This window comes from Drosophila ananassae, chromosome 3R (assembly GCF_017639315.1).
Source record: "Drosophila ananassae strain 14024-0371.13 chromosome 3R, ASM1763931v2, whole genome shotgun sequence".
Classification (NCBI taxonomy): domain Eukaryota; kingdom Metazoa; phylum Arthropoda; class Insecta; order Diptera; family Drosophilidae; genus Drosophila; species Drosophila ananassae.
This window is the reverse complement of record NC_057930.1, coordinates 1,224,819-1,251,237: the sequence shown is the minus strand read 5'-3', so window position 1 is coordinate 1,251,237 and position 26,419 is coordinate 1,224,819. Positions and strand designations below refer to the sequence as shown.

Below are 26,419 nucleotides of genomic sequence, written 5' to 3'. Positions count from 1 at the left end.
CGGTCAACTTCGCGCTGCCCACCGCTCGTAGGAGTAGGTGCTTTGCAGACTTCACACCTGCCTCCCATAGTCCGCCCATGTACGGAGCACGCGGCGGAATGAATGCAAATACGCATCCTTTTCTTGATGCGTATTGCCGCAGCTCGTCCGCCTTGTCCTCGATTCGCTGCCGCAGTGCCGCGAAGTGCCGACTCGCTCCGATGAAGTTCGTCGCTTTGTCGCAGTGCACGATCTGCGGACATCCTCGGCGCCCAACGAACCTTTGGAAGGCCAATAAAAAGGAATCAGTTGACAAATCGGAAACTACTTCTAAATGTACTGCCTTGGACGCAAAGCAAACAAAAAGGGCAATGTAAGACTTGTAGCGGGTCTACCACTAATTTTCAACGTCGTTTCATAGGGCCACAGAAATCCACGCCACATATGGAGAATGGGCGGAGAGCACGAACTCGATCTAAGGGTAAATCTCCCATGATTTGAGTCATCAGATGAGGCTTGCATTTAAAACAGCGTATGCATGACCGCACTATCTGACTGCAGACTTCCTGCGCGTTTACTATCCAAACGCGCTGTCGCAAGAGACTCACCAGTGCTCGTGGACCCACATGAAAATTCGACTCGTGCAAGTATCGGACGTAGCTCTGAACAAATTGAGAGCGCTTCGTCAACAATACTGGAAACTTGGGCATCGTACAAAATAGGAGGCATTAGCTAGTCGCCCCCCGACCCGCAACAACGAAAAGGGCAAGCCCAGCCTGAGAGGTTTCATGGACAAACGGACATAACTTCTGTAGGCTTGGGCTAACACTAAGATTTCTTCGAATATTTTTAATCTCCTCCTGATACTCGTGCTCTTGGACTATCTGGAGCAATTTTATTAAAAGCTTCTTCATATTCGACAGGTGAAGGTACATTATCAGAAGTTACTACTAATTTTTTACACTTCTTTATAAAGCGGACCATGTAAACGAACACTCGCAGCAGTTTTAAGTGAGAGGAAAATCCTCCTATCACTTCCAACAAATATGAGGTAGAGACCATTGCAGTCCGTCCGACAGCATTCTTCTTTGCTTCCATCGGCAAGATCTCTGGTGACGGATCAAACCGGGGGCTCGTTAACCACTTATCTTCCGGCTCCGTTAAAAACGATGGACCTGTGAGCCAGATTGATTCTATCGTTTCCTTTACGTCTTCACCTCTTGACACAATATCTGCCGGGTTCTGTTTAGTTGGTACATGCCGCCACGTGCTATCCTCTGACCACTCTTGAATCTCAGCAACTCTATTTGATACGAACGTAGTCAACGCGATGGACAAGAACGAATCCAATGAAGACAAACTTCCGAATCTGACCAATATACACTTCGTTCGATCGGTGCTTTGATAAGAGGTTTTATTTTGCGACAGAGGGTCCGCGAGAAGGTGAGCGGCACATAACTCAAGACGGGGGAGCGTCTTTGTCTTGAGCGGCGCTACTTTACTACCTTCTGCAGATTTGCAACGGATATAGACGCAGGCTCCATAGGCTCTCATCGATGCGTCAGAGAAGGCATGAATTTCAATTGGTGACATTGGCTCCCTCATCACAAATCTCGGTATTGAGATATATTCTAACTGTGACAAGGCAAGCTGAATTTTGTTCCACGCGGTTTCCAAATACAGTGAAATCGACTCATCCCAATCTAGCTTATTAAGCCAAAGTTCCTGCAACAGGATCTTTCCTTTAATAAGGATCGGGCTTAATAAGCCAAGGTGGTCGAAATGCTTTGATGTCACCGAAAGAATATTCCGCTTAGTCGCCCTTTGACCCATGACTGACATATCAATTTCGAATTTAATCCAAACGATTCCTAGTGTTTTTGTCAGCTCTGAGTCCGAAAGTGTTATTGGCTTAACCGTGCTCTCGGATACAGTAACTTCAGGCGAGTTTGAAAACCACTTGCTCAATTCAAACCCAGCGTTTTGAAGAATCTGAGTTACTTCAGACTTAATTGTCTTTAGCTCCTCCACGCAACCAGCACCCGTTACGTCGTCGACGTAAAAGTCAGACCCAATAACTTTAGCAGCTCGTGGGAATGTTTTTTTTTGCGGATTCACCAAACCTCTTCAAACACCTTATGGCCAGGAATGGGGCTAGTGCAGTGCCATAAGTAACGTGTTGAGCTTGCACAATTTCAGGACGGGTGTTTTCTCCACACTATCAACTGGTATCGTCGATCTGCTTCATTTACCATCACTTGACGATACATCTTTTTTATGTCGGCTACCAGAGCGAATTTGTTTAGCCGAAATCTAAGAAGAGTTGAGTAAAGCTCTTCCTGAATTGTTGGACCATCAACAACTCATTTAAACACTTCTGTGTGGATGTCTTGCAGGACGCATCGAAAACGACTCGTAGTTTGGTCGTTGTACTTTGCGACCGCAAGACACACTGGTGGGGTATGACGTAGTGTGGAGAAGCAAGAACGTCATTGCTTGCAGGGGACATATGGCCTAGGGATTCGTATTCTTCCATAAATTCCAAATACATTTTCTTTTAAGTTCGGATCTCGAGATAATCTTCTCTCGAGCGACAGAAATCGGCGTTTGCCTATCTCGAATGAGTTGCCCAAAACGCTTGGATCCGACTTAAATGGAAGTTTAACTTCAAATCGACCTGAAGGCAGTATTCTTGTAGTCTTCCGATAATGTTCCTCACATAGCTCTTGTTCTGGCGACATCTTTTTAGAAGATGGAACTTCTTTCAACGACCAGAATTTTTTCCAAAGTTTTTGTCTATTGACTCTAATATTTCTTCTTGGCAATTCAGACTAGAGACCGGCTGTTGAGGAGTTGAAGAATTTCCCAGATATTTTCCCGATACTATCCACCCAAGGAGAGTTTTTTGAAGGATGGGATGGTTCGGACCTTGTTTTATTTGGCCAACGGACAACAGTTCGAAAAATGATTCAGCTCCAATTAGCATATCTATCCGCTGAGGTTTGTAAAAATATGGGTCTGCTAACGGCAAGTTCTTTGGTAGGGTCCAATCTTTTACGTTCACTGACTGGTCAGGGTGATAGTCTGAAATGGTTTTCAAAACTCAAAAGTCGAACGGAAACTCGCTACCATTGACTCTCGACTTCACCACGGTGTGTATCTTTTTCTTAACTTGTGAATTAGTTTGACCAATTCCAAGCAAGTTGATGCACGATTCCTCCCTACGGATCTGTAAGCGTTAAGCAAGATCTTCTGTAATAAAATTAATTTGTGACCCTGAGTCAAGTAATGCTCGGGCCAAGATGTGCTCACCATTTTTTTTCGAACGCTTACGATCGACGTTGCTAACAAAACCCTTTCTACAGACGACGCATGCAAAGCATGTGAGTAGAAGGGCCATCATTCGTTAACTATGGAGGAGGATTTTGTGTGGGTGGTGGTAATGCTAAGTTATTTTCGGGTCACTGTAAATCGGTGCAGAAGTTTATGGTGCGATCTTGAACAGATTTGACACCTGGTCGATTTACTATTCGCTACCGTGTGACCTTTTCGCAGACAATTCAAACATAGGGAGGGTGACTTAACAAACTCAAACCTTTGCATTACAGCAAGGTGAGCGAACGGACTGCACTGGGCCAAAAAATGTAAGCGTTACAATAACTGCAAGCTGGTTTGGCGTTGGTAGAAGAACAAGCCAACGAAGTTCTATTCAGTTGCTTGCTGAACCCAGTTCTTTCTTGTTTTGGTTTGCCAGTCAAGAGACTGGTATCTAACTTCAGCGGACAGATGCTGGTATCTACGATTTAGTATTTTTTCGAAATCGGACCACAGCGGCAATTCCTCATAATCCAGTGACTCTTCCCATTTTTGCTTGGTCACTGGATCAACTCTACTCAAAACTAAATAAATAATCATTGAGTTTGCAATTTTAGTATCATCTCCTATGGATAATAGTGATCCATAAATTGATGACACAGTGTCGATGAGACCCCTCAACGACGACGCAGACGGCTGGGAAATTTTCGGAAGGCTGAACAGTTGACGTATTTGGTTCGCAAAGATGAGACATTCGTTATCATAAACTCTTTTTAGACTAGCGATAGCTTTGTCGTAATTACTCTCGGTGACCTGGAATGCCTTGACCGTTCCTAAGGCTTCACCAGAGAGGCAAGAAATTAAATGATTAAATTTCTCGATAACTGGAATGTTCACATCTTTGTCAACTAATGTCTCGAAAAGACTTATAAAATTTTTGAACTCCGAATAATTTTCACTGAATTTTGGCAATGCCAAACTAGGAAGTCGAGCTCGAGTTGGGGCTGCAGAACTTGCAGTAGCTGAACGGGAGTCTTCAGCTGAATTCAAGGCATTACCTAAGGACATAATCCTTGCCTTGGTAGTTATTCCTAATTCTTCCAACTCGGCTCCGAAATCATCCGATTCATCTATTTGCTCGATCTGGTCTTGCAACTCATTTGCTTTAGAAATTGCCTCATCTAAAACCTGAATCCTGCACTCTAGCTCCGTTTTGTTTAGAGGAAGTGATCCATCTTTCAAACGTTCCTCCAACCGGCGAATGCTTTTAACTTTGACATTTAATCTTTTTTTTAAGTCAATAAGAGCCGTGGAATTATGTTTTTGTTTAGTACTTTCCATTTTAAAAAATTATTTTTTCAATACAAAAACGAAAACAATGTAAATTTAAGATTTAATATTTTATTTAAATTTTGTTAAATAAATTTTATTAAAGATTTTTCTTGTTGTTGAATTAAATTAAATAAATTTTAATTTGATATCAAGAAAATGCGGAAAACGAAAATAATTAATTAATCTTATTTAAATATAATAAATAATTTATTAAATTTAACCAAAACAAGAAAGGAAAGCTAACTTCGGGCGGAGCCGAAGTTTATATACCCTTGAAGTTCAGTCGCAGTCCGCTAGGTGGGCGCCACGCATCTTATATTATTAGATATGTAGCGGATCGTATATAGTCGGGGCCGATCCTTATGAAAATCGAATTGACCTTATGCCAATTTCGATCGTTCTATGACAGCTATAGGATATAGTCGGCCGATCCTTATGAAATTTTGTACACAAGATATTTTGGTCAAATATAACATGTGTGAAAAAACACCAAAGTTATGGCATTTCCGATCAATCAGTTATATGGCAGCTATAGGATATAGTCGACCAATCTCGGCCGTTTCCGACTTATATACTGCCTGCAAAGAAAAGAAGGGTGTGTGCAAAGTTTCAACTCGATAGCTTTAAAAACTGAGAGACTAGTTTGCGTAGAATCGGACAGACGGACATGCTCATATCGACTCAGGAGGTGATTCTGATCAAGAATATATATACTTTATAGGGTCGGAGATGTCTCATTTACTGCGTTGCACACTTTTGACCAAAATTATAATACCCTCTGCACGGGTATAAAAATCTAATTGATTAATTAATTGATAAACGAATTATTTGATAGTTGAGGCACAGAGTAACCAAAAAATTAGTTGGTCGCCAATGACACCGAAACCAATATACACAACCAAATTGTAGGGGAGCGCGTCACTTGGCGTTCCGTTAAACTATACGCGCCAAAAAGTGCATATACATACATACATACAGCAGCGGATAACGGTGGGAAACGAAAACGAGAATATTATCGCTGCATCTATTTGTATGTATGTGTACCAAATATATATGCACCTTTATTTATCTGTAATAAATAAATAATTTTTGGCTGACGTTTAGTATTTATTGGAAGATTTGTAAATTTGAGAACGAGGGGTAGGGGGCGACAGTGATTGCAAATAATATAAATATTTTCTTATTTTTGCTCTACTATTTTTTCTACGTACGTATGCGCCAAGAATTGAAAGAAGGGTGCAATATTTCAGCATATATATAGGATATAGTCGACCGATCCCGGCCGTTCCGACTTATATACTACCTGCAAGGAAAAGAAGGATATGTGCAAAGTTTCAAGTCGATAGCTCTAAAACTGAGAGACTAGTTAGTAGAAACCGACAGGCAGACAGACGGACAGACGGACATGCTCATATCAACTCAGGAGGTGATCCTGATCAAGAATATATATACTTTATAGGGTCGGAGATGTCTCCTTCACTGCGTTGCACACTTTTGACCAAAATTATAATACCCTCTGCAAGGGTATAAAAATGTATGCCCGTCATGGCCCACATCTTAAAACTTACAAATTTTACAAAAAATCTTTGCCCTTCAATGCCCATATGGGCAATAATGTGCATGATTTGTTTTGTTAAATTTTTAAGTTTTAAGGGCAATGATGGGCATTGATTTTTTTGTTAAATTTTTAAGGATGGGCAATGATAGGGATCAATTTTTTTTTTAATCTATATTTTTTAGGCTATGGGCCATGATGGTCACCTTTTGGTTTTTTAATATTTTTAAATTTTTAAAAATTTTAAAAATTTTAAAAAAACTTTTACGGCACAGCCGTTAAAGTCAATTCATTTGTCAAATTGGTTACTTAGCCTCAAGGGCAGTAGCAACGGAGTTAGTAACTCCGACCTTAACTTCCAGCAAGAAGGAAGAACCCCATAGGCAACCGCCAGGGACAACCACATTACCCGCATCTGAAGACATCGTCATCAGCAAAGGACCAACAACTACTACTACAACCTAACTTAATTTAGCTTATATATAGATTCCATGTGATCTCTGTATACTCCGAATTGAAACCTCTAAACACACGGTCCATATTAAGTAGGAACGAATAAAAGATGTGTATAAAGTTGTTGTTAAATAGGGGTGGTGGATTTATGGAAAATTATGTTTCAAACCTAGTTTCCAGTCAAAGTTTGTTACCAGTGTTAATGGGGTTTGGGTTTCTTGAAAGACTTTATATTTATTTTAATTTTATTTTTATAAAGAACTCGAAAAAAAGAAGCTGGAAATCCAATTCGGTTTACTTAACAGCATTGATTTATTAACGGAATCAAATACTGTTTACTGCGTTTTTCCCAAAACTCACTTTTTCAAAGTCGGTGCCCATCATAACTTCAAAACTACTGAATCGATCGTTTTGAAATTTTTACCACTTCTTGCCAACATAATTGACCAGGTATCCCTGGAGAGTTTTTTCCAAATTTGTTTTAAATTTCTATTTTTTAAATAACAAATTAGCCGATTTTTTTCCTCAAAAATCGAGACAAAAATAAATAAGAACGGAAAGCTAACTTCGGGCGGAGCCGAAGTTTATACAAACTTGCAGTTGAGTCGCAGTCCGCTAGGTGGCGCCACGCATCTTATATTATTAGATATATAGTGGATCGTATATAGTTGGCCGAATCCTTATGAAATTTGGCATATCGAATTTTTTTTCCCAAAGAGGAATTTATTTATTTATTGAATATAACAATTAATCCATTGAAACTTCCAACTACTTACTTAAAAAACAACGAAGTTATGGCATTTCCGATTAATCAGTTATATGGCAGCTATAGGATATAGACGGCCGATCCTTATGAAATTTGGTATATCGGATAAGTTGGCCCAAATTAGAATCCATAGAAAGTCCCATCCTTATAAATTGGAAATCAACGAAGGTTTGGCATTTCCGATCAATCAGTTATATGGAAGCTATAGGATATTGTCGACCGATCCCGGGCCGTTCCGACTACAAGGAAAAGAAGGATGTGGGCAAAGTTCAACTCGATAGCTTTAAAACTGAGAGACAAATTTGCGTAGAAACCGACAGACAGACAGACAGACAGATAGACGGACAGGACCGACATGTTTATATCGACTCAGGAGGTGATCCTGATCAAGATATATATACTTTTATATGGTCGGAGATATCTCCTTCACTGCGTTGCACACTTTGACCAAAAATTATAATAACCTCTGCAAGGGTTTATATATAACAATATACATAACAAGAGTAATGGTCGCCATAAGAAGAAAGGAATTTATAAGAAGAGATATAAGGAAAAATACAAAAATATACTGGGTACATACTAGTATAAGTATACTTAACAGATTTTGAAAAGATTGAAAATTTTGATTATGAAGATACATAAATTATGATTCACAGCTTGGAAATAATGACAAGTCAACGTCAATTTATTTCTATTGTGAATTTTGGGGATTCTTCCATCACTAAATTCCTTATCAGCATTCCTACAAGGGATTAATGGACATTTGTAGGAACGATATGTAAGAACAGTAGGTTCCCTTGTTTAAGCCAGATGGGATAAGCCAGGAGGGGCGTCTTCTTCCGCAAAAAGCTTGGATTTATGGACTTATTTAAGCATCGATTTGTCATTTATTCCTGAATTGATTCCTGAAATAGCTAGCAAAGTGGCAAAGTGGGCCCCTGGTGTAGTTATGCCGCTGCTCACCTAACTTATTATGATTATCTGATTCAATAAATGACTAATCAAGTTACCAAACTGAATTTCATGTTTCTATAATTGAACCATTTCTTTTTAGCGCTTTGCTGTAGCAGTCGGTTCCCCATGAGATCCCCATAATGAAATAAGTAACGCTTACCTTTCTGATATAGTCAAAGAAAACATCTTGTAAAGATCTTGGTCGTGTCGTTTAACTTTATACCTTTTGTGTCTTCTTCGTCAAATGAACCAATATCAAAGGCATCGGCGGCATTTACTTCTCCTCTTGGAGGAACTAATGGTGGCGTATATTTTTGTTTGTATACTTGATGCCAGTCTATACCACAAAAAAAATTGTTGCATTTTGACTTCGTCAGCACTAGAAATATGTTAACAATTAGTTTCAAAACCTAAACTATATAGGCTTACCCATTCCCCATGCATCCAAGTCGTTTGGGTACGTCCCTTTGAAGTAGCATTTCCAATAAGTTTCGAAGTTCCATAGAAAATGTTTCTGGAAGTTCGACATTCTGTAAAAAAAATAATAAATTGGTTAACTTTTATTATAATTGGGCTGTTTTAAATGTCTTATATTTTATAATATATATCGTATTCCATATCTATCTGAAATATCAAACAATGCTTTTAAAGAAGTCGTGTCGTTGCGTTTAACATATTTTATGGAAAAAATGGATTTCCTATCAATGGTTTGAAGTCGATAGCTATAAAAGTGTGAGACTAATTCGTGTAAAAAAAAGCAGACATTCGTCTGTCAGAAATAAAGACCTGCTTATATCGACTCTGGTGGGGGATATGATCAAGAATATATTATTATAGATTCGGACACTGCGCTGCCCTCTTTTGACAAAAATTGTAATTCCTTCTGTACCAAACGGTTTATTCACCAGGTCCGATGAAGTACTAGGCTGGCGCCAGGACTCTGTAAAAACATCTAATTTTCCTAACATTCTTTGAACTTTGGTCTTCTGCTATATCATACCCCCACAAATACAACACGCGGATGAAATCACTATAAACTGGCCCTTTCATAAAAAGATCAGTCACTCTAGGGAAAAATTCCACAACTGTCTTCACAATTGTCTTCATACCCAAGAGGACAAGTCGTCTAACATGACTCCCAAAGATTCTAGTTCAAACAGTTTATGTTCATTCCTGCGTAAGACTCTCGAAATAGTCATAAGCCTACAACTAAGATCTACTCTTACTCTCAGCGCATATGTCTCACGCAAATCTTCACTTGCTTATCTTCAAAATAGAGGAACTCTAACCAAAAACAAAGACCCGACAGTATGAAATTTTACTTAAAAAAATGCAGTTGTGCTTGCCTATGTCTACAAAGGGAATCTTCAACGACGAGCTTCCGAAGAACTATTACCTTACCAACGCCATGACGGCTCTTGGTTGGCTTACTTGCAGGACATTACGTCTCCACATCCTTTTATCGTTAACGACAGAATCTTTTGCCTCGATCTGGAGAGCTGACAAAACAGCACAAAGGTACACGAAACTTAATGGGGAAACGATAGGCATGCAACAATGGCTAGAAATCGTTACAATTTGAATTTTCCAACCGAGTCCCGATATATACAGGGTGTGCCATCTTTTGGTAGCTAAGGGTTTTTATTGAATAACTTCCTGATCAAAGCATTGTGGCAAAAAAGTGCCCTCAGTAAAAATAATTTGAAAGGTCAGTGACAAATTCTGGTGAGTTTCCGACCAATCTTACGAAGGATTTATTGAAGCAAATGTGTCCGGATCGTCTCATCTTAAATTAACCGGATCTTATATAGTTTGTCCGATCCTGTCCGATGAGAATTTTCACCATTAAATCAATTTTCAAAAAAAAATGTTGGAAACAGCCCCATCTGCGATCGTTCTGTTATATAGCAGGTATAGGATGCAGTCGGCGGATCCTTATGAAATATGGAAGATCGGATTATATTTTCCAAAAAGCAATCTGTACCAAGACCCATCTTTCTAATCGATCGTTTCAAAGAGCTATAGGATATAGTCGGGCCGATCCTTATAAAAATTATTAGATCGGATTAGGTTGCCCAAAATGAAATCCGTAGAAAGTTCGATTAAATCTAGCTTAAACAAGAAAGGAAAGCTAACTTCGGGAGGAGCCGAAGTTGATATACCCTTGCAGTTCAGTCGCAGTCCGCTAGGTGGCGCCACGGCATCTTATATTATTAGATATATACGGATCGTATATAGTCGGGCCGATCCTTATGAAAATTGGCAGATCAGATTGTTTTTCCCTAAATAGAATCTGTACCAAATCCCATCTTTCTAACTTAAAAAACACCAAAGTTATGCCAATTTCGATCGTTCTATGACAGCTATAGGATTTTAGGAATTAGGAATTAGGAATTAAGATTAGGAATTTTGTACATAAAATATTTATACATAACATGTGAGGAAAGTCCCAACCCTCTAACTTAAAAAACACCAAAGTTATAGCATTTCCGATCAATCAGTTATATGGCAGCTATAGGATATAGTCGACCGATCCCGGCCGTTCCGACTTATATACTGCCTGCAAAGGAAAGAAGGACGTGTGCAAAGTTTCAACTCGATAGCTTTAAAACTGAGAGACTAGTTTGCGTTGAAACAGACAGACGGACAGACGGACATGCTCATATCGACTCAGGAGGTGATCCTGATCAAGAATATATATACTTTATACGGTCGGAGAAGTCTCCTTCACTGCGTTGCACACTTTTGACCAAAATTATAATACCCTCTGCAAGGGTATAAAAACAACAAAGCTATGCCAATTCTGGATCATTCAGTTATATGACATCTATAGGATGTAGTTATCCGATCCTTTGAAGATACAACTTCTTGGCCAAAAATAACATGTAAAGTCCCAACCCCTCTAACTTTAAAAAGACTAAATTTATGGCATTCAGATTAATCAGACATATGGCAGCAATAGGATTTAGTCCATTGATCCCGGCCGTTCCGAATTAAAAGGATGTTTGCAAAGTTTCAAGTCGAAAGATTTAAAACTGCAAAACTAGTTTGCGTAGAAACATACAGACATACTGGAGACTACCATAAAAAGCATCCCAAAATGTACATTACTCCCAACACCATTCAAAATAGGAGTTTTCAGGTATATTTAAGCACAAAAGGAAATACAAGTGCCTCTCTACGCTCCGACGTTGCGCCAGCTACTGGACATTGCTTGGCGTAGGACTCCTTATCGGTTGCCGCTTCTTACAAGTAGCGCACTTCCCCTCGCCCACACTACAGTACCCACCCACTCCCCATCCCAAAACACAATCTCACTCCGGACCGGACTCGGTGTCGAGGGTTAGCCGAGGGGTCAGCCCCGTGCCGAGGGTAAGCTTGGCTGGGTGCCCGGTATATAAATTCTACCCAGTCCCCTGTGCTAAGAAGCCTTAGCCGCGGATCTCCGCCCGGTTGGATTGTTTCTTCCCGCAACAAGCGAGACCGCCCGGTTGGATTGTTCCTTCTCCGCAACTCGCGAGACCACCTTTGGATAACTTAAACGATAAAACTACAGACAAGGAGTCTGGCTCTCCCAAAAAGAACAGCAGGGCAGATTCTGCGTAGCCTCGGAAGGTGCAAATCGGCCAAAACTTCTGCATAGTAGCTCAAAAAGGTGGTATGGGCTAAATGTGTTCTTCTAGAGTACGGCAAGACACCAAGACCCACAGAATTGAAACAGGAGCTAAACCCCCATTCCAAAAGGGAGCGGATGGATGTGCCAGGAGGACCCATGGCAAAGCGCACTCAGCCAAAGCGGTCCTTTGATTGGGAAAAGTAGGATTCTGCTCGGGGTTATCGATAAGGGTAACCCCGAAGCCAAAATCCCAAGTGATAAGTGGGGATGGGTTAACGCAGCCCTAGCAGCAAAGTGTTTCGAGCTTCTGACTAAGGAACCAGGCCCGCCTCCTGTCTGCAAAGGCGTGGGGTGGTTTTGAGGCAGTGTGAAGGTTTTAGCCTGCGATGCTGATCGGTCCGCAGAGCTGTACAAAATGGCAACTAGATTGACGTCTACGAGGGCACCAAGCTTATTGCTTTAAGCTGGCGGCACGGCCTGAGCAGACCCCGAGTGAGGAGCTGGATCCCGGCCTCCATAATGAAGCCCAGTAAAATTTTTACAATGTTGCAGAGGTGCAATCGGCATTTTCCCACTACATACTGGCGAGTGGCGAAGGTTGACAAGATGGAGGGACCAGCCAAGCAGTCAATCCTGATTATCAATAAAGAGAGTTTAGCTCCCATAGAGGCTGCTCATGGGGAGCTACCATCCGCTACTCAAAAGGAACTGGCCTCAGAGGTAGAGGCTTCCAATACCGAAGACGGCTACAGTACCGACGCCTCGTTGCGCGTATTTTTTTGGTCAATAATTACAGCGACGCAGATAAAGCGGCGCAGATAATCCGGGTACTGTCGTCCTACATGGCCTACTAGAGGCCGCAACCCCCAGACGAGCTAGTGAAGAGACAAGTACTAGACATCGAAAGGCTTATAATAAGCCTTTTAAAATGATGTGACTCCAACGGCTACCATAGTCAATGGGTAAGCTCAAACACAAATGACCGCGGTGAGTCTCTTTTTAATTTTATACTCAGTACAAACCTTTTCCTGTGCAATAGGGGAAATGACCCCACCATCATAAAGCTATCTAAAAAGGCCAACTGGGCCAAATAGTAGTATCCTATCGAACACCATTACACCACAGCCACCAGACTGTCCTCTGTACAAGATTTCATTCAAGCCTGCAATAATACCCTCAGACACAGATAATGCCCAATGAACAAAACCAAATAAGCGAAATAGGCCAACCTGCTGGTCTACAGAACTAGCAACCCTCCAGGCGGCAAGCAGAGCCCTGTTGAACAGGGCTAAAGCCGGCAACAAGAAGATCCCCTGGACCGAATATAAGGCCTCCCAAGCCGCTTACAAAAAGGAACATCCGAAAAGCGAAGCGCTCTTCATGAATTCCTTATGCTCGGACATTGAAAACCCAACCCAAGCTGGGTGGCTTAGGAAATCCCTACTATCCCTAACTGCAAGGTAGTGTCATATGCGGATGACTTCGCAATCCTTTTCACAGGAAAATACAAACAGCGCCAAGTAGCTATGGTTTCCAGCCCTCAAAAAAATAACTTTGTGGTGCACTTTGTGTCAGTGGTGCACTACGATCTACCCCAAGCGAAGCCCTAAAAGCAATACTTAGCATACCTAACCTAGGACTAGCTGGAATAGAGCAGGCGAGGGTAGCGGCAATCAGGCTAAGGGAAACCTATCAATGGAACCCCTTTAATACGTCAATACCCCACTTCACCATTTTACTAAACGACCCACGTATTCCTAACAGTACAAACTACTGCACTCCAAGGGTAAACCGTAACATCCTTCCACATCCTCATTCCTAATAGAGAGGAATAGGGAGACCAAACCAGGTCCAGAGATCGCACTGAGGAACTACTAAGAACGCACTTCTACACCGACGGCTCCAAACTAGACAATAGAGTAGGAGGAGGAATATACTCCGAAGAACTATTCATCAGAGCCTCTTTTAGACTATCTAATCACTGCAGCGAACTTCAGGCCGAGGTGAGAGCTTAAAGGAAATCACTAAAATACCATATAGAAAACTCTACATAAAGAGGAGTCAATATATACAGTGATAGCCAAGCGGCTATAAAATCGATCATCTTGGTCACCAGCAACTCTAAAACAGTCTCAGACTGCAGATCATCTCAAATTTTACTTTTTTATAGTTTTTCACAAGAAAAACTATTTTTGGAAATTTGGTAAATCACTCATTCAGATTGAACGCACACAAAAGTTTTGCGTTAACGATTTATATGATATATCGAAATCGATTTTCAATTTACATTACATTTTTATAAACATGAAGAATTACTTTTTGAATACATATATTTCTATGATCGTATATAAGGCTGACATCAAGTCATGGAAATTTTCCAACTGTGGCACTTCCCATAAGCCGGGCTTTAAAGTATATGTGTGTGATCATTTTTCACATATCCCCTAGCCACTTGACTAAGTGGGTGCAGTGGTACAGTGGGTGCTTGCTATAACGACTATAACGAGCTATAAGGGCTATAACGAGCAAATCGACAAAATGTGGTAAAGACCATTGTTGGACGAACATAATAGCAAAACAAAATCGTGTTGGGCATATCTACAATATCTAAAGAGTAGAGGACGAAAGTTTCTAGTTCTTCTTCTAGGAACGTTAAATAACCGTGTTAGTAGATGCTGGCAGTCTACATTACCATTGACACGATGATGGTCGTTTAACGGATTATTAGTGATTGTAAGTTGATTAATAAAAGTCTACTATGGTAATAAGAAGGGTAAAAACTTTTATCCCAATTACTTAATTGGAATTAAACAATTACTCACAAGGCGAAAATTAGGAAGGTTTTTTTGTTTATAGACCACACTCAAGAATCGGTCGGAGAAACTAGTTGCCTGGTGAAGGCTAGATCGATAATATGACATGAGCTTACACTTTGATCCAATAAGTTTTAGGTCATTTGCTAAACACCAAATTTGAAATTTATCCAAATCGGATTGAAGTCTGGAATGGGCACTAGTAAATTTATACTTAAGACAAACTAAGCGACAAAACGCCGTCGGCAAGGGGAAAATCGTTAATAAACAATGTAAAAAGTAAGGGCCGAAATGGCTTCCTTGGAACACACTAGAAGTGGCGCAAACTAGACGTAAGTCAACATCTTAAAAATATACACATTGGGTTCTTCCAGATAAGAAGCTGGAAATTCAAGTCAGACTGAGTTTACTGAGGGTAATAGAGTCAAATGAGGCAGAGTCAGAGTCACTGAAGTCAGTGTAAATGATGTCTGTTTCTAAGCCATTCCGGTTACAAGTAATAGAGCCAAGCGACAAGATGTGGTAGAGACTATGGAAGTCCGAACATAATACCCTAACAGGATCATGTTTCCTAGTCTTTCAAAATTCCTAGTCTTTCAAAAAGGAATGTTAAAATCTAAGGGTGTTAGTAAATGCTGTCTACATTATCATTAATAAGATTATGTAGAAACACGACACCCTGCATTATTCTGCGGGGCATATTCTATTACTGATGTCTGTGTAGGGCAGACGAGGATTTGTATTGCAGACAAAGTTTATAGTATATAGTCGGCCGATCCTTATGAAATTTTGTACATAAGATATTTTGGTCAAATATAACATGTGTGGAAAGTCCCAACCCTCTAACTTAAAACACCAAAGTTATGGCATTTCCGATCAATCAGTTATATGGCAGCTATGGGATATAGTCGACCGATCCCGGCCGTTCCGACTTATATACTGCCTGCAAAGGAAAGAAGGATGTGTGCAAAGTTTCAACTCGATAGCTTCAAAACTGAGAGACTAGTTTGCGTAGAAACAGACAGACGGACAGACGGACAGACGGACATGCTCATATCGACTCAGGAGGTGATCCTGATCAAGAATATATATACTTTATAGGGTCGGAGATGTCTCCTTCACTGCGTTGCACACTTTTGACCAAAATTATAATACCCTCTGCAAGGGTATAAAAAGAGTAACCAGTAACGGGCCAAGATGGCTTCCACGAGGGACTCCAGGCGTAGCACAAACTAAGCGGGAATGTTAACTTCTTTCTATGTTCTTTCATATAATGATATTATGCTGACATAAAAAGAAATGATTGATTTTCAAATAACTTTAGAATCGCTGACAATTTGGAGATGCCACTGTAGTTGGCAGCATCCAATTTTTTTCCTTTTTCTTCAGAAGAATTATAAAAGATTGTTTCCAGTTAAGAAGGAATCTTTCGGACGTAAAATCAAAATCGAATGCAAAATGGAAGATTCCAAAGATAAGTTGAAAAGTATTTGAAGAGGTTTGCACAGAGCCCTGGCCCACTATTTTAGCGATAGACTGTTACACCATCGGGGCCTGGGGAAAATAGTTGTTTTACCTTTTGAAAACCCAATAATAAACTATTTTGAGAAAGAGATGGAAAGAATATACGATTTGTTGGTTAAATCTTCATTTAATTATTAGTTGTTTCATTAGTTGTTATATTAGTTGTTTCAAATATGTTGCGAATATATCGGCAATGACCTGATCTGAGGTCGCAGATAAATTTTGCAACGTAAGTAGAGAAGGAAAAGGATAAATGTTTACGTTTAGTGTTTACAAAGTTATAAAACTGCTTTGGATCCTGATTGAACTGAATCCGACAGCGGCTAATATAGTTAACATTCGGCGATTTGTACGTCGAAGTCGGGCTATTAAGTATCTTGAGAAATCTATACTGCTTCAGGTTCCTTCATATTTATTTCAAGCCCTTCCCTTATCTTTTTCATAAGATAAAGATTTAATTTTGTGAGGCATTTTGTAAACCAAGGAGGACTATTTGAAGAGGCCGGATATTTCCACGGCAAACATAAGTAAAACAAGAAAGGAAGCTAACTTCGGGCGGAGCCGAAGTTTATATACCCTTGCAGTTAAGTCGCAGTCCGCTAGGTGGCGACACGCATTTTAATATATTAGATATATAGCGGATCGTATATAGACGGCCGATCCTTATGACGGGCAGATCGGATATGTTTGCCCAAATTAGAATGCATAGAAAGTCCCATCCATCTAACTTGAAAAACAACGAAGTTATAGCATTTCCGTCAATCAGTTTATGACACCTATAGGATATAGTCGACCGATCCCGGCCGTTCCGAATTATGTACTGCCTGCAAAGAAATGAAAGGTGTGTGGAAAGTTTCAACTCGATAGCTTTAAAACTGAGAGACTAGTTTGCGTAGAAACAGACAGACAGACGGACAAATGGACATGGTTATATCGACTCAGGAGTTGATCCTGATCAAGAATATATATACTTTATAGGGTCGGAGATGTCTCCTTCACTGCGTTGCACACTTTTGACCAAAATTATAATACCCTCTGCAAGGGTATAAAAATGTGCTTAAAGTATAATAATTAAATAAATTTTTCTAAGATAACATTTATTTCGGTGCATGCCAGAATATCGGACCACCCAAAAGTATCTATTAACCAAATAAGTTGGTGAAAGTCAGCCTGACGAAAACAACAAATCTTATTTGACACGCAGGGAAGCTTCTGATCGACACCAGAAATGGTTTCGATTGAACCTCAAGAGTGGGGTGATATGGATCATCAGGAGTTGAGACGGGCAAAGCTCTGGAAAGAGAGGTACCATCTTGATACAAAATATAAGTCTAGAAGCCGATATAACGAATTTCTAACATGGTTGATCTGGCTAGTCAAAGATGCCCGCAGTGAAATCATAATAAGTGGAAAATAACAAAGAAGATAAATTTTCAGTATTTGACCAAGTGAGTGGTAAATTAAAGTTACCAAGTATTATTAGAAGGTCACTATCAGACATAAGATTGGATACAGACTGAATAGAAGACAAGTGATGCCGGTTCGTAGGCGGTACATAGTGCAATGTATAAACATGTATTAAACAACGATTGAGCACACCATATTACGCAATTAATGTAAATTAACACAGATAAATTCAAAATCACCAAATTCTAGTAACTTTACCTCTTCAGAAGCGAAGTTGCAGTCAAAAGAGATTAAAACTTCTTCTCCTCTTCGCAGAGGTCGGTCACGTCTAAAAGTTGTGTACCTACTTGGAAAAACTTCGAAGCTCAGGATCTCCGGCTTTAATCAGGTTTCGGTAAAGACTATAATATGGGATGCTAAGAAAAGACTATCAGAATAGAGTTTAGGGAGCTTACTTCGTAAGCCCCTACAATTCTTCAGAAAGGATGTTAGTCTATTTTAAGAGTCAGATTGGACAGATGTTGAGTGCTTGACTTCAACAGGCTTTGAATTTTTATACCCTTGCAGAGGGTATCATAATTTTGGTCAAAAGTGTGCAACGCAGTGAAGGAGACCCTATAAAGTATATATATTCTTGATCAGGATCACCTCCTGAGTCGATATAAGCATGTCCGTCTGTCCTTCTGACCGTCTGTCCGTTTCTACGCAGCTGGCAGCTATAGGATATAGTCGACCAATCCCAGCCGTTCCAACTTATATTCTGCCTGCAAAGGAAAGAAGGGTGTATGCAAAGTTTCAACTCGATAGCTCTAAAACTGAAAGACTAGTTTGCGAAGAAACGGACAGACGGACATGCTTATATCGACTCAGGAGGTGATCCTGATCAAGAATGTATACTTTATAGGGTCGTAGATGTCTCCTTCACTGCGTTGCACACTTTTGACCAAAATTATAATACCCTCTGCAAGGGTATAAAAACCGTTTTAAAAGGAAACTCTTTGAAGTAACACCTAGTTATCACAAGGGGCTCTTCTTAACACATTCTGACAATTAATATGTCTTGAAATTCTCACTGGACAAACGTAAAGAAAAGTCTGAGATCTCTGACAACTTTTGGGAGCATTGAAAAAGATTTTGCGTCCAAGCTCACTTATACTATTATATATATATCGGATCGTATATAGTTGGCTGATCCTTATGAGATTTTCACCATCAAATCAATTTTTTAATAAACATTTTGGCAACAGCCTCAAACATCTTTAGCAAGGTTATTCCGTTTCCGATTGTTCAGTTATATAGCTATATAGTTATAACATATAGTCGGCTGATCCTTATGAAATGTGGCACATCGAATCAGATCAGAAACCCAAAATGGAATCCGTGGCAAGCCATTATACCATCGTCATAGGTAAATCGGATTAATTAAAAAAAATGGAATCTTTAGAAAACTCCGTCTTCCTAGATTCAAAAACAACAAAGTTAAGCCAATTCTGATCGTTCAGTTATATGACATATAGGATATCAGCTATAGGATATAGTCGATCCTGATCCTTATTGGCAATTGCCCGAAAGGGAATCTGTACCAAGTTCCATTTTTCTAACTTAAAAAACACCAAAGCTATGCCAATTCCGATCGTTCTATGACAGCTATAGGATATAGTCGGCCGATCCTTATAAAATTTTGGCCAAATATAACATGTGTAGAAAGTGCCATTTCCGATCAACCAGTTATATGGGAGCTATAGGATATAGTCGATCGATCCCGGCCGTTTCGACTTATATATGTACCACCTGCAAGGAAATGAAGGATGCGTGCAAAGTTTCAACTCGATAGCTTTAAAACAGAGAGACTACATGCTCATATCGACTCAAGAGGTGATCCTGATCGAGAATGTATAAACATAATAGGATCGGAGATGTCTCCTTCACAGCGTTGCACACTTTTGACCAAAATTATAACACCCTCTGCAAGGGTATACAAATTGGACTGGGACTTGGAAATTTTTTAATTTGGCAGCTTACAAATAGCTGCGCGCTACACACACTTTTGACCTAAATTAAAATACCTTTTGCAAAGGTATAGAAACAAAGAAAGTATTGAATGTGAATTTACGGTGTTATTTTTATCTGTTGACATATAGTACATTTTAGGTCGAAGAATATAACAATGAGTGAGCGAGGAAAATTTGTACGCTAACATGAAATTCTCTAAGTCCATCGACCTCTACTATAAAAATGTTAAAGAATATTTTGTAAACGGAATTCAAGATTCAAATACCATTCAAACTAGAAAAAACCATATACTAATTTTATATTTGGACATTTTTTTTAACAACTAAAAAAAAGAAAAACATAATTATTAAAATTTTAGTCAATTGTTAGCAACACAAAGTAGACATATCACATTCTATAAATATATAGGTATATATTCTTGATCAGTATGACGTCCTGAGTTAATATAAGCATGTAGGTCTGTCTTTTTCTACGCAAACTAGTGTTAAAGCACCAGCTATAGGATTCGTACATGGCATTCCACAGGGTCCTAAGACCGATTCTTGCGGAACGCCCGCCATAAAATCATGGGTCTCCGTACCTGGTCGGTGTCAAATAGAAGGACACCGGTTCTGAAGTAGCTTTTGACTAACTTCATCAGAGCTGCCTGCGTTAAACTAACTTAAGGCTGTCAGTGTTCTGTCCCAGTCCGCCGTGTTGAGTGTGCATGGGATGTCCAAAGTCACTATGAGGGAGTACGCCTTAAAGCTACGTTTCCACCGGGATCCTTTATGGCGTTCCAAACCATGTTGACAATCGCTAATATGACGTCCATCCTCGACCTTCCCTTCCGGAATCCGTTCTGGTTGAATGGACAGCCTCAATGGTTCCTCTTGAGGAGCAATAAGAGCTTCTGCACTTTCCATCTGTTGGGGAAGCGTGCTGGTAGTTCCTCATTCAGTAGCACAAGATCGAGGGAAGCGAAGGTTTTCTTCACTACTCTTCCTCGGAAATTCGTTCTCGCGCAGCGCCACGTCTGCGCCAAAGTCTCTGCCTACATCAATGCGGCTTCGAATATCGCTCCCCTCGACAGACTATATCCTGGTCGGAAACTACATTTTTGGTGTTATTGATGGTGGAATAGTAGTTGAGACTTTTGATTCGATAAAATAATTGATATTTGGAATATATGTATCGAATATATATATGTCGTAGAAAGGCTAGTTGGCCCATTGTATGTGTGCGTACAGCTTTGGTGTGGCGACACATTGTCGCTAGTAGTTTTAAAATCCACAGTAGCTGAGAAAAAGCTACACACTCTGCTGCTGAGCATGGTCTGATCGTAGAGCGCGGACTGAATGCAAGAAACAGAGAGGGCAATAGACTTTTCAGAAATTATAAAATTAGAGAGAACTCTGTGTTACGCAGTTCAGTTGGGAAGCGTCTCTTGCAAAGACCAGAACTTGCTGTGCAATCTTGCTGGAAAAATTGAACTTTGGAGGAATCTCCGACATATACTATAATATAAATTTCCACTTAACTGGACTTAACCCAGCTAGCAACCCTAACCCAAAACTAGCTTTCCTTTCTTTTTTGAAAATGTTTTAAAACAAAGAGCACCCCAGTGTCATTTTAAGTCAAAGTTGAAAGGATGTTGAATGTAGTTAAAAAGAAATAATTTACAGCGAGAAGCATGCAGGATCATTTACAGCTTTTACTATTTCTAATGGAGAATCGAAAGCTTAAAAATTAAATATTTGATAAAAAAAAACATTGATACTATAAATAGGAAAATCCCTAAAAGAAATCGTTAAAGGACAAATTCATAGTGCTTTAGGTAGTGTTACAATAACAGTGAAGATAGCTATAAGAAAAATTGCACACAACTCAAACTCTGAAGAGGACTGATATAAAACTAACTAAATCAAATATTTAATGACAATCATTAATCCAGACCAAAATAAAAACACTCATTATTCCCATAACTTAAGACGATAAAAGAACCAGGGTTAAAGCCTGGCTAACCGACCTGCAAAGGTATTTGTTATTGCCGGGACGATGTGGCTGCCACGTTTCTTTAGCGAACATCAATAATTCCACACCAATAAAACAATTTAAATTTAAACACAGGTTCCTGGGGAGGAGCTCATCCACGATGACTACGATGCTCCCAATGGTTATTGGAGGTACCTTCTCAAACCATTTGGTGGGCCTGGTTAATACGGGCGCATACTCTTTAATCCATCGCTGCTAAAAGAGGTCCCCGAAGCGCTGAATCTCATTCCATATAAGCTGCAGATTCATCCCTTCTTTTGGCAGTGGCTTGTATCCATTCGCTGACCCCAACAGTAGGTGGTTCGGGGTCAGAACGACGTCATCCTCAATGTCCAGACTTACGAACGTGAGCGGTCGCGAGTTGATGATAAATTGTGCCTCCATCAATGCGTATCTCAGGCCCTCGTCGTTGAAGGAGTAAGTTGGGCAAATGTTCTTCAAAATTCATTTTGTTGTCCGGACGAGTCTTTCCCATGCACCACCCATGTGTGGTGCTCCTGATGGGTTGAATCGCCACTTTATACAATCAAACTTAATGGTGATCTTATTGTGCTCGATCTTTTTCAGCTCTTCTTGCACGGCTTTTTCCGTGGCTCTGAAGTTCGTAGACAACTCTGAAGTTGTCTGAGAATATTTCCTTTGGTGTCCCTCCAAGCGCCATAAAATTGGATAGGCATATAGGCGATATCGAAATGCACCCCGCGCAACGTGAGGCAGTTGAACAGAGATGATGGTACTTCTCGTGAAAGCTCCTCACTATTCAGTTAGTTATACGGCATCCTGGAGCTAGTATAATTGCGTCCACAGCTATGTCAATTGAGTTCAGTCGACCTCTAGTCCGCAGTACTCCATCGTTGTCTAGATATGCGTTCAATCCGACCAATCTGTTTTCTGTGTGCAGCGCCGCTTCCACGGATAGCGCTTTTATCTCTTCGGCGAACGCGATGGCTTGAGATTGCTTATAAAGTAGCATTTTCGCTTTGCTTACATGGGCCATCATCCTGGCTTTTGGCATGTCTTGCTCGGCCTATTTCGCTCTTAACCGATCGACGAACAGGAGTATTAGCGCCACTGCTCTATACAACCGCCGCCAGTTCGATAAATAGTGCGCATTGAACGTAACCGCTGATCTCCCACGCGTTGTCATTACATGCTTCCGTATTTCTGAAGTATCGATGATGCTCTCCTGCTTTGTCGATGTTGGCCAATGGCTGGATTCAGCTTTTAGGTACCCAGGGCCCGTTATCCACGTCTTCTGCTGGTTTTGGTCGGTGAGCTTTGTAGCGCCGTCTGCAACGTTCAGCTTCGAGGGGACGAACCGCCATTGCTCGACTTGCGTTGTTTCCAGGATTTGGGCGACTCTGTGCATCACGAACTGATGAAAGTTACGGCGGTCCATAGTTAGCCACTGCAGCACTGTTTTTGAATCCGACCAGTATGTGCTCATCACCTTGTGGGCTAAGCTGCCTGCAGCTCTATACGCGGAATCGATAGTGGTTTTAGAGGTGCCACCTTCGACTTCGCAATCACCAAAGAGACATCGACTTTGGCATCCAATACACAGGTTTTTGGCTTTGCAAGCTCTTAAGGACTTCTTTTGAATTTGACGACCAGTTGCGGATCTCGAATCCGCCTCTTCGATGAACCTCTATGACTTCTCTGGTGGTCTGGATGGCCTCCTGTTCTTTTCTCATGGTATCGATGTAGTCGTCGACGTAGTGCGCCTGCCTTTTGGATGGCGTTTAAGGCCATTGGTAAATCTTTTTGATGGGCTTCTGCATTTTTATCTCGAACAAAGTGAGCTATGAATGGTGTGCAACTGATCCCAAAAGTCATAGCCCGCAATATTGGTTTCTATTTTATCGCTGCTTCTGTCATACCATAAGAATCGTTGCGGGTGCATGTCCTCCTCGCGGATGTTGATCCTGTGAAACATTTCCGCAAAGTCTCCGCAAATCGCAATCTTGTTGACACGAAAGGCTAGTAAGACCTCTATGAGTGGGTTCAGGCAATCTGGTCCCCTGAGTAAGTAGTCATTCAGTGCACATCCGTGTGACTTCGCGGCTGCATTCCATATCAGCCTTAGCTTGCTCGGCTTTTTTGGATTTCGCGCTATGTATCGGCAGATACCATGTACGGCTGTTCTCACGGCAGGTTTCCTCCTTGGATAGTTTAACCGCGTGTCCTTTGTCTAGAAGGTTCCTGACTTGGGCGTCAATCTTTTCATACTTATCAGGTTCCTAAGAGATCTTTTTCTTTATGCAGGTAAGGCGCTTCAGAGCGTTACCGCGGCTCTCTGGCAGCTTGTCGATGCCACCATGCCACGGAAAACCGACTTCGTATTTTCCTGACTTCTCTTGGCAGGTGGTCTCTAATATTTTGACTGCTAGCTTATCTTCGGCTTACGTGGTACGAGCGTCTCAAGGCTGTAATGGACCTTGATGTCGTCATGAAGCTCCTGCCAATCGCAGTCGCAGTGATGCATGACAATGGATCGTTGTGGGTTCGTCGGTCCTTGGATGGTCCATCCTAGCATACACTTCGTTGCTATCAGTTGGTTCCAATTCCCTTCTTGGATCCTGCGAGGAACTGCTAGCTTCCAATTATTCGACCCGATTAGCAATGTCGGCTGGGCAGAATAGGACTCTAGCGGTAAGTCTCTCAAATGCTGGAATCTGTTACGTAGTTCTCTCATCTCGACTGTCTGTTTTAGCAATGCTAGGTTCTGAACGGTCTGGACGTTGTTCAGCCAATAAAATCTATCGGAATTGATTTCCGAGATTTGGACTTTGCTTCCGTGATGCTTTCAAGGATTCACAGTTGTTTCTGTGGTTCACTGTAGCTCATGGTGCCTCCTTGTACATCCGTTAACTCCAAAGTTTCCGGTTCGGCTATCTATTGCGGTGTACTTTGAGGCAGCAGAAACATGCTTTACTCGATGTGATTATCTGCTGTGCTCCGTGTCGAGGTTTAAGAACACCTGATATTGTGGTGGGCGGTGACTGATGTCGCCGCACGACACGCACTCCGATTGGACTTGCTGCTGAGCTGTTTCCGTCTGGCTCGCGTTCGATCGTGCTTGTCCTCGTGATGGTCCAGGTTCATCCGCCTCTTCTCTTTGCGTTGCACGACTGTTGTGGCGCCACCACTGAATATGCTGCCTCTGCGATCTTGTACAGCCAATCGCTAAATGCTTTAACTGCTGCTGGTTTCTTTCTGCCTAGCAATGGCCGACGCCTTGCTTTCTTCTCGGCCGTTACAAAGCTATCGATAAGGTTATATTTTATTATTATTCTAACATTTAGCTACACTTATTCTAGTAATTCAAATTTAAGCAAAAAATCTATTACGGCGGCACAGTATTATAAGTGTACTTTTCGATGAATAGGGTAGTTATAATATAATTTAAGTATTTATAAATATTCACGTACCATAGTTAAAGTCATTTTATCAATTTCGTGCTTATCCTTAGTTTTATGTTGGCGAAATGGAGAATGACCTTTTAAAAGTTTATATAACATACATCCGAAGCTAAACCAATCAGCACAAGAATCGTAAGAAGTTCCTTTTGATAATACTTCTGGTGCCATATAACCGTGAGTTCCCACTGAAGCATGTGGTTTTTTTTGGAAAAGTCACATGCCAATCCCAAATCAGAAATTCTTATGTGTCCGTTTTCATCAAGCAATATGTTAGCTGGTTTTAAATCACGATAAACAATGAAGCGTTTGTGCATATGTTCCAGACCTAAAATAACCTAAAAGAATGATGTTTTAAAACAAATTTGAAATTACACTGACCAACAAAACCGGATATTTTTACTCCACTCATAATTTTACCTTCTTTATATTTTATGCGTCCCCGAACTTAAACTGAAATTAAAACGTTCCACGTATATCTAAGAAAATATTTCTTTAAATATTACCATATATTTAATTATTTAGCTGTACAATTTTATGCTTAATTCAAAGTATACAAAGTATATCAATTAATTACATGTATATTTATACCATGTAATTACTTATGAAATTTATTTTATGTATAAATTAATACACAGTAAAAAAAATACAGTTTCATATATATAATTTTTTATTTATTTCTTTTCTTAGGTGTACCATGGAACCAGATCGTGATAGAACTATGTTTATTCTGGCCTTAATCAGGGAAGCATAAAGATTAAAGTGTCGGTAAAATTATGCGTAGAGGTTTGTTTTGTTGACACTTTTAAAAAATACAATTTACTTCAGCAGCATAGAATTTCATTTCGTCCTCATTGAAAACCCCATGTTGAGATAAGTGGTAATGCAAATCACCACCGATCATTAAGTCCAATATAAAGCAAAGTTTATCTGGTGTATGAAAAGCGTAGGGTCATGCAAACTATGAAGGACAGTCAATCTACAAGATATAGGTTAATTAAAAGCATAAAAAAACATATAATGCGCTGTTAACTTACGCTCCCGTGCTTACGGCTTGTAACATGTTGCGCTCATTAAAGCTAACATTTCACCTTGTTTCATTTTAATCCTTTTTTTGTCTAAACATTTCATGGCGTACATTTTTCCGGTGTCTGCTTTTCGGCATCCGTAAACTTCTCCAAAGCCTCCTCGTCCTATAATCCGATGGCACACTGAAATCGTTCATTGACAACTGAAATA

At 40.4% G+C, this 26,419-nt stretch overlaps 1 protein-coding gene across 1 annotated transcript in view; it reads right to left on the bottom strand.

The window, feature by feature from the left end:
• Positions 1–26,419, bottom strand: part of LOC6497632 (G protein-coupled receptor kinase 1) — a 213,302-nt gene that overhangs the window by 43,101 nt on the left and 143,782 nt on the right. Inside the window, 10 exon segments of the mRNA XM_044716065.1 lie at positions 8,515–8,560; positions 8,563–8,713; positions 8,715–8,733; positions 8,784–8,884; positions 25,193–25,389; positions 25,392–25,518; positions 26,004–26,159; positions 26,220–26,257; positions 26,260–26,386; positions 26,388–26,411. Of these exon segments, the coding sequence (XP_044572000.1) occupies positions 8,515–8,560; positions 8,563–8,713; positions 8,715–8,733; positions 8,784–8,884; positions 25,193–25,389; positions 25,392–25,518; positions 26,004–26,159; positions 26,220–26,257; positions 26,260–26,386; positions 26,388–26,411 (986 nt within the window).